Source organism: Leptinotarsa decemlineata, unplaced genomic scaffold, assembly GCF_025532065.1.
Source record: "Leptinotarsa decemlineata unplaced genomic scaffold, Ldec_3_MD MMD2_tig00003348_RagTag_RagTag, whole genome shotgun sequence".
Lineage (NCBI taxonomy): Eukaryota > Metazoa > Arthropoda > Insecta > Coleoptera > Chrysomelidae > Leptinotarsa > Leptinotarsa decemlineata.
Window position 1 is genome coordinate 928,848 of NW_027412588.1, and position 13,909 is coordinate 942,756.

The 13,909-nt window shown below is 38.5% G+C and overlaps 2 protein-coding genes across 2 annotated transcripts in view; both read right to left on the minus strand.

The window, feature by feature from the left end:
* The window catches only part of LOC141483432 (uncharacterized), a 392,800-nt gene that overhangs the window by 377,702 nt on the left and 1,189 nt on the right, over positions 1-13,909 (minus strand). The gene's annotated exons all lie outside the window — the stretch shown is intronic.
* On the minus strand, positions 10,286-12,094 carry LOC141483392 (uncharacterized). Its single transcript, XM_074178041.1, has one exon. It carries the CDS (start codon positions 12,092-12,094, stop codon positions 10,286-10,288), a length of 1,809 nt encoding a protein of 602 aa, XP_074034142.1.

A 13,909-nucleotide genomic window follows, 5' to 3' on the forward strand; every position in this document is an offset into this window, starting at 1 on the left:
GTACAATGTATTTGCTGACTAAAGCTTCAATATCACCAATTTCATAAGATCCAGAGGGGATATCGATAGTTTTTTGTTTAGTTTTGTCACCATTTTCGTAATAATAGAATTTCGTGTCTTCTTCAATGTTCGGTATACTGTTGTACGAATGGAAACTGAGCAAAGCTAAACTGTATTCTGAATCGGAATCCAATCGAATGGGTGGATTGAAATCGATGGAAAGTGTCGAAGAACGACTCGTTAGAGTTAATATCATAGACATGACTGATACATTTTTCACATGCACACACCTTAAATAAACAACAACAACAATATTTCAAATCATTTATTTCTACAATAATAGCATTCTCTTTGTGAGCTAACAGGACCATAATACATTGCATTTTGTAGCGATGATGACGCAGCTTCATGTCGATAATGGATGAAACATGGTAAACGAATCTGCAAAGCGAATCGATGTTGGTAGTCCTTTGGTAATTTATTATTCATTCTCAATCAAATAGTCAATCGATAGAGTTTTCAATTCAGAATCGGTTAGATCCCGCAAAGATTTATCTCTAGACATTTTTGCAGGTATTGTGAAGTAGAAATTGTAGGCACAAATGTCCACAATTACTCTGATCAAAGCTTTGATGTCGATCATTGTTATATGTAATCGTTGTACCCCTTCCCAAATATCGAACCAATTCCATTGGGGGTTTGAGATTACCAAAACTATCAAAATATTGTACGGCATTGCCGTTTTTAATGTAAGCTACCCAATGAGTGCCTGCATTCAATTGAGAATCCAAGTTCAAAACAGCGCATTCTCGCAGCCGTGGACCACAAGTTGGCAGCGTATCACGCATAAAGACTCCACGAAAATGTGGTATTTTCAATTGAAGGGCACTTACGTCCTCCAGCTTTCTGAACAGCCATTTTTGCTGCCTTAAGAGCTGATGATGCGGATTTCTTTACGTCATTCGTTGTGGGCTTCCAATTTTTGATTATATTTTGCAAAATGCTGCGTCGAAATGATTTCACACTTCCCATTCCTAATTTGCGTTTGGACTTCCTTACTCCGGTGACGAAGAGAGCGCTCGCTTTCTCGCCAAATGTTGCGTCTTTAGATTTCACTCGTTGCCATGCCTTTTCTTCCAGATCTTTATCAGCTCTATGTCGGGCTTCAAGAGACTTGTCTTGTGAATATGCCAAGTCGTGTTGTTTACAAGCCGAGTCTAGTGGATTAATACCAGGATCTCCTCGTGCAAGACGTTCTTGTAGTTTCGTACCAGGACCGCAATACTGATAACCAGGTAAGTGTAATTCGAATGGCAACTTATTGATTATTAGCGTATTGACGACACCTTCTCCTTGATAAGTCAACATTAGGAATGATATATGACATCAATGTGCACGCTACATATTGAAGTGAAACTCCCAAACACCAATCAGAACATGGAAGTCGTTCCACAAGACAATACGTTACCCATAGACAACTTGGACTATTTGAATGATGGTGTCAAATATCGAAATAAACATGGCAAGTTGTTGCCCAATTCGTTTCGCGCCATCATATGTGGTCCATCAGGATGTGGAAAAACCAACACAGCATTATCAATATTATTTCATCCGAATGGAGTCAAATTCGAAAATGTCTATGTGTACTCAAAGTCGCTTTATCAACCCAAGTATCAGCTGCTTAGAGAGATATTGGAAAAAGTCAAAGGAGTTGGTTATTTTCCATTTCAAGACAACGAAGAAATTATGAGTCCAGAGGCGGCCAAGCAAAATTCCATATTCATATTCGATGATGTAGCCTGCGATGGTCAGCAGAAAATTCGTGAATATTATTCCATGGGTCGACATAAGGACATTGATGCCATCTATTTGTGTCAGACGTATTCCAAGATACCCAAACAACTTATACGTGACAATTGCAATATGATTGTATTGTTCAAGCAAGACGAAATGAATTTGAAACATGTATTCGATGAACACGTCTCCCGACATGTCTTTCGATGGATTCAAGAAAATGTGTGCCGAATGTTGGCGTGACAAGTATGGAACTTTTATCATTGTCAAGGAATGCGATTTGAATAAGGGGCGATATCGGAAAGGTTTCGACAAGTACATAAGTGTGTGTGAATAGATGAAAACGTTATTCGTCAATATGAAACCACTCAGTAAAGAAGTCGATGTTGTGCGCAAGAACAAAATCAATGAAATTTCAAAAAGTATAAGAAAAAAGTATCTAGCTCTGAAATTGGGAAAGTCTGAAGAGGATGAATCTTCACAAAAGTTTTTTCAACCTATATCGAAGCCGCTGAAGGATATTGCTGAAATCTCCAAAAAATCGGTGGGCCATTTCAGACATGTCAAAAAGGAGGAGAAAGAGGAAATAAAGACGAAACCATCATTCGATCAATCTCGAGCATTTGAAGAAACACAATTTTTACCACTTGAAGATGTTGCAGAGACGTCGGGAAAGGATGATGGGGTATTCCACGAGTCGCCACCACCACCACCATCAATAGAAAATATTTCAGAGGAGAGTATGATGGAATATCTGGAGCAATATCCACCCATATCACACAAATATGTCATGAAACACTGGGCTAAAGACGACTCAATCGATAAAATATATGGACCAGTTTATGACGAGTCCTCTTCGAAATGGATTCTCGGTAGAAACTACATTGACTTTGATAAACGTGGTAATATTACAACTGAAGGATTCGCATTCAAAGGAACTCCAGGGCTATATAATTTGATCTTTCTCGATGAACCTGAAGACTTCAATAAGGAGGATCAAGCCTCTTATAAACGTTTGTTGGACGTAACACAAGCCCACCTGAATGCCAGAGGATTCATGAAGGGAACTCAAAAATGGAAATGGTCCAGCATAATAAGACCTATGTTTCGAACTCAGACACTTGGTAAAGGTTACGATAGCAATGATGTTGTTGGTTCCAGCATTCTACAAACGAACGCCATCGATACTCATCGTTGGATATATAATGACAAGCCCTTCGAGTATGTGTATTGGGATGATCCGAACGAGTTATGCGATAGATTAAAGCTGCTTATAGCTTCGAAAGATGTTGGAAATACGTCACATGACAATGAAATTACAGCTATATTCAATGAACTCAGAGGAGCCAACATTATTCAATAATAAATAATCTGAAAATGACATGTATTTTATTCCAAAAATATAATGTGATGAATAATGCAAAAACGACATGAAAATCGCACCAAAAAAATGTCAAAAATTCGATACGAAAAAAAGGTTCATTTTATCAACTTTATCGTATCGAAAAAAACGTATTTTTCAAACCATCATTTCGTGCAAAAACCCATGTGATTTGTATTGTAACACGCTATGAAAAATAATGCAAAAACAACATGGAAATCGCACCAAAAAAAATGTCAAAAATTTGATTCGAAAAAAGCATTCATTTTGTCACCTTTATCGTATCGCAAAAATGACAAAAATTCAATGCGTGGAAAGAAGCATTTTTTTTTAACACTTTGATCACGTTGAAAAACACATATTACTAGAATCATATCGATGTGGGTCACATTTCCATCATGACTATCGACAAGTTCGGGCGTAGCTCCAATAGGAAGCGAAAGCATTCTACAACATCAGCTGTAGGCAGTAGTGTAGGTTTGCTACATACGCCCGATGGCAACATCGATTTTGATAATTTGAAATTGTGTAATGTGAAGAGACCTACAAACGCATCTGATGCAGTCAACAAAGAGTACATGGATGAAGTTGAGAAAAAAATTGATGTGACTATACGGAATCAAAGTGGTCGATATCAAAAACAAATGGTTCAAGTGAATGAAAATCTGACAAAAATGCGAGAGCAAGTCGATCAATGCCAACTACAAATAACGCGAGTTAATGATAAAGTAGCAAACATGAGTAATGACATTAAAAAACAGGAGAATGTGAACAAACGATTCGATAGTAAATTTCAATCACTTAATACCAATTTTGATCAAATGGTACAAACAAATATGGTACGCAATAACGAGGCGGTGGCGCGTTTCAAAAAATTCAATCAGCAATATGTAAGTAATATTGAAAATATTCAAGCAAATTTGCTGAAGAAAACAACAGGAATCACCGATTTGGTTCATTCGCACAACAAAACTTTGAAAATCAAACAAAACGACATGACGGAGCACTTTCAAGGTGATATTTCCAAACAAATTTCCAAAATAAATTCGGATATAGCGAAAGTACAATCTGATATCAAGGAAATCAACACGATAAAAAATGAAAAAATAACATGATGGAACACTTTCAAGGTGATATTTCCAAACAAATTTCCAAAATAAATTCGGATATAGCGAAAGTACAGTCTGATATCAAGGAAATCAACACGATAAAAAATGTAGTTTTTGCATCAACATAATAAAATAACAAGTTTGATAATCTCGACCATCAGTCGCGCCACATGGCTTCCAAAGACGAGATTCAACTTGTCCGTGAACTGCATAAACCAATTAGAAGAAAATTTCCTCGACGTCGTACCATTATCAAAGGCCTGGATGATCTGTGGCAGATGGACTTGGCTGAGATGAGATCCTACGCTCATCAAAATCGAAATTTCAAACTCATTCTCATCGTCATCGATTGTTTTTCGAAATTCGTGTGGACACGACCGTTGAAATCGAAAACGGGAGAAGAAATCACAAAAACATTTTCGGATATTTTGGAACATACGAAGCGATGCCCAAAAAATTTACAAACCGATCAAGGGACCGAGTTTTACAACAATAAGTTTCAAACTTTAATTAAAAAACATGGAATAAATCACTACAATACATACAGCATCATGAAGACTTCAATGGCTGAACGTGTCATAAGAACGTTAAAAGAAAGACTTTTCAAATATTTCAGTTTGAATGGCACCTACAAATGGTTGAATGTCTTGCCTGAAATAACGAAATCCTACAATGATACGCGACACTCGAAGACGGGCATAGAACTATCGAAAATCAACAAAGCCAACGAAAAACAAATTCTCAAATCAATATACGCCCACCTGAAAATAGCTAGACCGAGAAAATTCAAGGTCGGTGATGTTGTGCGAATCAGTAAGGCAAAACATGTTTTCGAAAAAGGTTACACACCCAATTGGACTACGGAATTATTCAAAATTATCAAAGTCAACATTACCAACCCCGCCACCTTTATGCTAGAAGATATGCAGGGTGCACCTATCAAGGGTGCTTTCTATGGGGAAGAATTGCAAAAAACTGCAAATCCCGATATACAGGGTGTCCCTGGACTTCCTCTTTTCCTCTCGGGAATGTATAGATGGGGTCAAAATATCACCAGTACTTCATATAACTTTTTTTCCTAAAAGTCTTCGTAACCAAGTTACGGGCCCTCGAAGTTACAAAATGAAAAATGTTTTTCTTTGATAACTTTTCAAGTGAATATTCAAAATCATCCAAATTTTGGTAATTGACTGAACAAATGAATTCCTTCGATGAGCTTTCATGCAGGAGTCAGTTGTTTTGCTACAAAGTCAGGAACGGACTACCCCCGACGGTCCACACCCCAAAACTTTGAAATGACAGATATTTTTCAATATTTTTCAACAAATTAAGGTTACTTGGACAATTTTATGAATAAGAGTACTCGTGTGGAAAGTCGATCGGAGCAACGAGTCTTGATAAAAATGTAGTTTCACTCGACGACATCAAACCCGCTCGTCCACCATTATTTGAAATGAATAATTATCAAAGCAGAAATAATAATGATAACGTTAATTCAACAACATTTATCCTGAGATGTCTACCATTATTCGAAAATATTAGTTTTTAAGGAAAATGGAAATGATAGGTAAAATGTTCATAACGAATTTTTATAATCTGTATCTGTAGAGTAGGGAGGGTGAGTGTAAGCCCACGCACTTAGGCCACATGTGACCCATTGTACATCCTCCCGAGGAGTTGTCCTCCTAGGTCGTCGTCCATCCTGTCCTTTCCAGGAAGGTGGACAGGTCGCTGGGAGACATCTCCTTTATATCGGCAGGTGTAGGCCAAGACTCGCCGAACACACACTCTCTTATTGACGATAACTCCGGGCACTCGCACAGGACATGCCTGACAGTCTCATCTTCCTGTTCACACATCCTGCATAGAGGTGTGTCCACTAGCCCCATATTATGTAGGTGTTTCCTTAGCTGACAGTGGCCAGTCAGAAATCCTACTGTAAGGCGTAGATTTTTCCTGGTCATCGCCAGATATTTCTTCGGCGCCAGCTTCCTAGGGTCGCCCAAGGTGATCCTGGCAAGATTACATCCTTTGATTTCATCCCATCTCTTTAGAGATTGAGCATGGGTGTAACTTTTGACTAGTTCCGCAATTGTCGAAGTCATCAGGCCGTGGGTGCCACTTGGTCCTAAAATTCTTAGTCCAGCCGCTTCCTTGGCTAAAGAGTCGGCAATGCGATTGCCTTTACTCCTGTTGTGCCCTTTAACCCACCTCAGGATAATGTTATTATCTATCGAGGCTTTGGCTAAATCTTCGTGGCACTCTAGTGCTAGCCCTGAAGTAACACGGTGTCTGTTCAAGGCTAATAGTGCTTGTCTGCTATCAGTGCAGATTGTAATGTTTTTGCCAGAAATTCTTTTCTTGGTTATTTCTTTTGTGGCGATTGAGATACCAGCCAGTTCTGTTTGGACCACGCTGGTATTTCTTCCCATTCCCCACTTAATCCTTAGGCTTAGTGATCTGGAGTACACTCCACATCCTGAGCCTTCTTTGGTTTTTGAGCCATCTGTATAAATCCGTATTGCATTTGTAACATCTGACTCTGTGTTCTGCTTGATTTGTATTTTGTAGGGTTTATTAAACACAAACCTGGGTTCAATTGCATCACTTGTTGCCTGCAGCAGAGGTTGCGCAGTAAGCGCTTTCTGCCATAGGCCCAACCTCAATCGACCCATTCCTACTTCTAGGTTTACACCAGCCGTGTGCAATCGTACCATGGCCATTACCGCAACCTCCTTAACGTACAGGTCCAGAGGGGTCAGACCCGTGATTAATTCCATTGCCGCGGTTGGTGTTGTTCTCATGGCTCCTGTGATGTTTAAACAAGCCAGTCGCTGTATTTGGTATAATTTTTGGATGGCCGTTGCTTGTAGAACTTTAGGTCCCCATGCAATGGATCCATACGTTAACATAGGTCTTATTATTGCAGTGTAGATCCAGGCGACTACACGGGGTGAAAGACCCCATGCGCGTCCCACTGTCCTCCGACATTGCTCATAAGCCACGTATGCTCTTTTTGCTCTACTCTGTAGATGAGAGTTCCATGTTAGCTTCTTGTCGAGGATAATACCAAGGTATTTCACCTCTTCAGAGAAGTTTAGTTGGCTTTTGAAGATTTCGGGAGGTTTTAAGTTCGTTAAACTTCTTTTCCTGGTGAAAAGGACCATCTCAGTCTTCTTGGGATTGATCGACAGTGAGTGTTCCTCACACCATGTTTCTATCAATTCAAGCCCATCCTGCGCTCTATCGCACAGTGTGTTTACAAATTTGCCGGTCTGCAAGATAACTATGTCATCTGCGTATGCAATTGTGTAGAATCCATTTTTGTTAAGGTGATTAATTAGGGTATCCAGAACTATGTTCCAGAGAAGGGGTGATAAGACCCCTCCCTGTGGACATCCCCTCATGACCAGTCCTTTTACTGTGATGTCTTCTACATTAATACTTATTGCTCTGCTAGAGAGCATCTGGAGTATCCATTCTCCTACTACCAGGGGTACATTCCTGGAGTGTAGTTGCTGGGTAATTGTTGGAAAGGTTGTTTTATCAAACGCTCCCTCAATATCTATGAATATACCTAGGGTGGATTCTTTGTTATCCAATGATCTCTCGATTCTGCCAACCACATGGTGAAGGGCCGAATCAGTAGACCTTCCCGGGTATATGCATGCTGATTTGGATGAAGTGGGTTGTTAACATGTACTTCATCTCTTATATACCTCTCACATAGTCTCTCCATGGTTTTTAAGAAAAACGATGTGAGACTAATTGGTCGGAATGCTTTTGGTAGGGTGTAGTCCATCCTACCTGGTTTGGGTATAAATACTACTCTTACTTCTCTCCACTTACTGGGAATATACCTCAGAGCTAGAGAGGCTCTGAATATTCCAACCAGGTGTGGCATAAGAGTGTCCAGTCCCCACTGAAGTAGGGCTGGTCTTATACCGTCAGGCCCTGGTGACTTGAAGGGGGAAAAGCTCGATATAGCCCATCTTATTTTGTCCTCATCAATTACTGTACTAGCATATTGCTAGTCATATTGTGAGGGTGTTATTGGTACATCCGTCCAGTTCGCCGTTCCAGGAAAGACAGAACCTGGGAAGTGAGTTTCCATAAGAATCTCAGCACTCTCCTGGAGGTTGGCGGCTTTGTCGCCATTTTCCCTCGTCAGGATGCCGATAGTCTTATGGTGGTCATTTGAGAGTGCCTTCTGTGGCCTAGAAGCTAGTGGAAAGTCTTCGACTGCCTCACAATAGGCTCTCCAGGCTTCTCTTTGTTTTCGTCTGCAGACTTTTTTGAACTCTCTGAGGTTGGCTTGATATATAACCCAGTCCTCTTCGAGTCTTGTACGTTTTGCCTTGTTAAAGGTCGTTCTCGCTGTCTTCCTGAGGTGTTCCAATTCAGGGCACCACCGAATTTTTATAATGCAAACACGTTTAACTAACGAAACTCAAGAGCCTCAAGAGCAAACAGAAATGAAAAATCCGCTACAGAAACTGCTCGATATGACCACCTTCTCTCTCTATACATTTTCTTAGTCTGCGAAGACACCCTCTCTGTACTTGAAATAGCATTCCAGGGTCGTTTCGTATGGCTTCACAATGTAATGTTATTCTATTCAACAATGCATCTCTTGTGTGAATAGGTGTAGCGTAAACAAGGCTAGCGTAAACAAGGCTTTTTAGATGCCCCCACAGAAAGAAATCCAATGGATTTAAATCCGGAGACCGCGATGGCCATGAATATGGCCCACCTCTACCAATCCATCTATTGTGGAAAATATGGTTCAGATGGTCACGCACAATCAAACTAAAATGAGGAGGAGCGCCATCATGCATAAACCACATATCTCTTCGGGTTTGCAATGGAACATGTTCCAAAAGTCCATTCAAATCGTTCTGAATGAACTCCAAATAACGTTCTCCATTCAATCGGTCCTGTAGAACGAATGGTCCTATAAGATGGTTTCCTATGATACCAGCCCAAACATTCACGTTGAATTTTCGTTGGTGTTTGGTTTGCAATATCCCATGTGGATTTTCTTCGGCCCATATATGGAGATTATGAGAGTTGATAACTCCATCTCTACTGAAACCTGCTTCATCAGTGAATAAAACTCGATTAATAAAAGTCATATCCTCTCTTTGCCTATCCATGAACCAATTGGCATATTCCAGTCGTGCTGGAAAATCTTGAGGTGTCATGGCATGTACCTTCTGGATGTGAAATGGGTGGAGCAGTTGTTCCCTAATTATTCTATGAATACAATCACAATTGTGACTTAAACTTCCATATAGGTACTGTACTTTTTGTTTACGACTTCATTTTAGCATACTTTGTATTATTCCTGTTATAAATGTTGTTGAATTAACGTTATCATTATTATTTCTGCTTTGATAATTATTCATTTCAAATAATGGTGGACGAGCGGGTTTGATGTCGTCGAGTAGAACTACATTTTTATCAAGACTCGTTGCTCCGATCGACTTTCCACACGAGTACTTTTATTCATAAAATTGTCCAAGTAACCTTATTTTGTTGAAAAATATTGAAAAACATCTGTCATTTCAAAGTTTTGGGGTGTGGACCATCGGGGGTAGTCCGTTCCTGACTTTGTAGCAAAACAACTGACTCCTGCATGAAAGCTCATCGACGGAATTCATTTGTTTAGTCAATTACCAAAATTTGGATGATTTTGAATATTCACTTGAAAAGTTATCAAAGAAAAACATTTTTCATTTTGTAACTTCGAGGGCCCGTAACTTGGTTACGAAGACTTTTAGGAAAAAAAGTTATATGAAGTACTGGTGATATTTTGACCCCATCTATACATACCCGAGAGGAAAAGAGGAAGTCCAGGGACACCCTGTATAAAGAAAAACATGGAGAGAAATATGAGCAAATATATAAAGAAATACATAAAGAGGAATACAAAAATACATGAATATTTTATTGCACGTAGTTGAAAGATAGCCGATACTTGAAGTGAACGAAAAAATATTCAGGTTAAGCTATAATGCCCCCACGGCAGGGTTTCATAAGACTCAGGGATGAGATAACGTTTGTTATCATCTGGACTTAGGGCCACTTTCGCCTGCTCGATACTGAACACGTTGTGAGCAAAAGATCTTATTGTACATTGAGAAATGTTTTTTTCCTGCTTGGAATTTTTCAAACAGTCGACATAGTCATCGAATGTGATTTTATTCTTTACCACACCATATTTCACCCCTTTTGCCTTTTTGATGACTTTACCACCCTGCACTTTGTAGGCGTACATTTTTGAACGCAACCCCGCAAAGTGCGTGATGATTTTGCCGTTTGCTTCATCTTTCATGAGGCCGGGCACTTTTTTATTCACACGAGGGATTCCATAAATGTTATCTGTGCCATAATCCGATGTGTCAAATTTCTCAATGTGTTTTTTGATGATTTCCTTGTATGCATCGTCACATACAATTTCATATATATATGAATCAGTATCACTATAGAGGACTCTACATTTCTCCACACCCAAGGTGGGTAGCATGAAATTGTAATGAAATTTGAACATGCAAGTTTTTGATATATCTAAAACTGCCATTCCCACATACATCGGTTTATTGAATACAAGTTCGGATTTTTTTAATTCAATAGCCATCAAATCGGCATCGAAAACTGTACGGTTATGGAATCGAGGACTACCGATGAGATTTTTGGCACCATATCGACCCTCGTAGGAGGTGACTAATTTTACTATTCTATGTAACCGGATGTTCTCCATTGTTTTACCGAAAATCGCGTTATTTGCTAATTTGAACTGATTATTTTCAAAAGAACTACAAGCTGCAGTCCTCAATCGAGTATTCAACTCGATATAAGGACGCAGCCATGCAGACTGTTTGAATTTCAAAACTTTATGAATTTTTCTGAGTATCAAACCATGTTCTAGAGCCTGCTTTAAATTTCTGTAATGAAGAGTATATTCATATTTATTGTGGAGAGTTGGCATCAATTTTTTTAATTTCGAGTTTGGTGGTGTCCGATGTTCGGGGCAAAAAGGGAAATCTTTATGTGAATCATGAAGGTGTGCAGGGTACTCTAAATCAACTTGTAAAATATAGCCTTCGGGGTTGTCGTCAGGAATTTGAGTTACATCAATGTTCGTATCCGTCCATTCGAAACCTCCATATGGTAGGAACTCTGACATTGCCCATCCATATAGATTATTGACGTAAAAATACATGAGATACTTGAACTGTTTCGTGGGATCGTATGATGGCATATACTGGTTATTTGCTTCCGAATATCTATTGCAACAAACTGAAATTCCTCCCCTAATACCCTTTTCCACAAACATAACCATATCGACGTCCTTTGAAATTTGTAATTTGCAACCGGTATATTTCAACATGCAATCCCACGTGTACCCCGGCATTGTATAGTACCAAGCAGGATCCAGCCCATACGTCTTCAAATCAATCTCACGGAAATTTTCAAAAACATCAGCCAAAAGAAGAATGTCTGTTTTCATATACAAATCGCTGTATTGACCTAAATTTTCGATACTGAATTGACGCCAAACGTTTTGCGCATGAGCATACTTTTCATCATCAATTTCTGTGTCATGGAGTTTATTGTAGAATTTTTTCTTTGATGGAAGCTTAGTGTCGATGAGTTTTTCAATATTATTGATATAATCATACGGAAATACACCCTTTTTGGTTAAAAGAGCAAATTTCTCGTCATCTAGTAAAGCAAATTCTTTTTTGAGTATTTTCAAATTGTTTGGATTTAATGTTGAAACCAACTCGTCGAGACTGGCTCCCATGAATCGAAAAGAATCTATAAACCGGAATTTGATGTTAGTTTCACTATCAAATTGGGTAAATGAAATGTATTTTTCCTTGTTGATGGGAAGTATGCTTACACGCGACATCTCTAATTATGAAATGAGAATCATAGCCTGACAGATTGTGAAATGTGATGGGGACGACAAATAGCTTCTTAAATGACAGATTGCACCCTTGATGACTCCACCCCCTTAACAACCCTGTAAAATGACTGTGATCCCTTACAATGATATCTTTTTTCGTGAAGGGTTTCTCGCAAATATGACATATCCTATCAGTGACCATATTAAGAGGACATATCATCGGTTCAATATTTTTGATTTTGGACTCAACAAATTTGGCAATATGGGCCATTTCATCAGCAAACCATTGAATGCAATTCTCACCTCGATGGCTATTGAATCTGGATAGCGTGTCATCATATGAACATTTCAAGTGCAGGTTACTACCTGCACTGAAAGCTTTATGTGATTGATATTTTTTACAATTGTCTGAAATTTTCTCCTCACAATTCTGTAGAACTGATTCGAAATCCGCGTATAAAACAAAAGGACACTTTTGTTTGTAAACAATTCCGAAATTCTATGTGATCGAATTTCGGGAAGGAAATTTTGCAGTCGTTTGCATTTTCACACAAGATGACATGTTCATTCAATTTCTGTTCGCTATAAAAATAATTCAGACATCTATCACAAAAATATTTTTTTCCGCAATGTTTGCTAACCTGTGCTGCAAGAAGTCTGGACATGTTTTTTATCCAACAATAATGATACTTGATTTCAGAACTATCTGTATCTAAAGGTAAAGCATCATATTCATTCAATTTGGGAAAGTATTTGTTTTGAATTAAAAGTAAATTAACGTGACGATCCAATTTATGTTTAGTTAATCGTGCAGGTACTACTTCGTAAAATGATTTTTCCTTGATGACATTCAATTCCAAACTATATACATTGACTGAAATGTTGTTTAGTTTCTCAAATTTTGTTATTTGGGGAATTTTCATGGGAATTTCCAAGCCGTTTGTATTCAAAACCGTGTCATAATGGGGATATGAAGATGAGCGTGTAACATTATGTTTGGCAGGGTACAACGCACTCACAATTGCTCTGAAAAAACAAGCATCATCCTGATTAGCAATATTTATGCAGGCACCTTTGTTTTGAATTTTTTCAGGTAGTCGTATGAATGCTCTACCATGCCCACTCAGTTCATATTTATTAATGGCAATTTCAAGCAGAAGAATTTTACTCAACGCCCAACCCGAATCACGTTCCTGAAATTCTTCAAGTTTATTTAGAATAATATCGACAACGTGTTCCTGAAACCACGCAGGCAAATCCGTCCCCAAATCAATGACCGCATTAGGGGTGTTGAAATATTTGCGATCGCATATTTCCCCTTCATTTGAATTCTTTATGAAATCCCCCAACAAAATGAAATTAACTTTAAGACATTGCATCTCATTTAAAATTTTTGAAACTTTCGATTTGAAAAGGAAATATGCGTCAGCTAAAAATTTCCGCACGTCCTTTTGCGTCAAATTGATGATGATTCCCGTCCTAACTCGACCCTTGAAAATTGCATTAACATTTTCCCATTTCACTCTGCTGCTACGTTTCAAACACGAACCTTGTTTATCATTCTTCATATTGATAATCAAATATTTAATCCGTTTCAATTCCCCAATTTTACTTATGATTTTCTTTTTTCCCCCCACTGAAAAATTGATTTTTTCCATTGCCAAATTACACTTTTTTATATGTCTGTTTATTAGGTTTAAAGACTTTCTC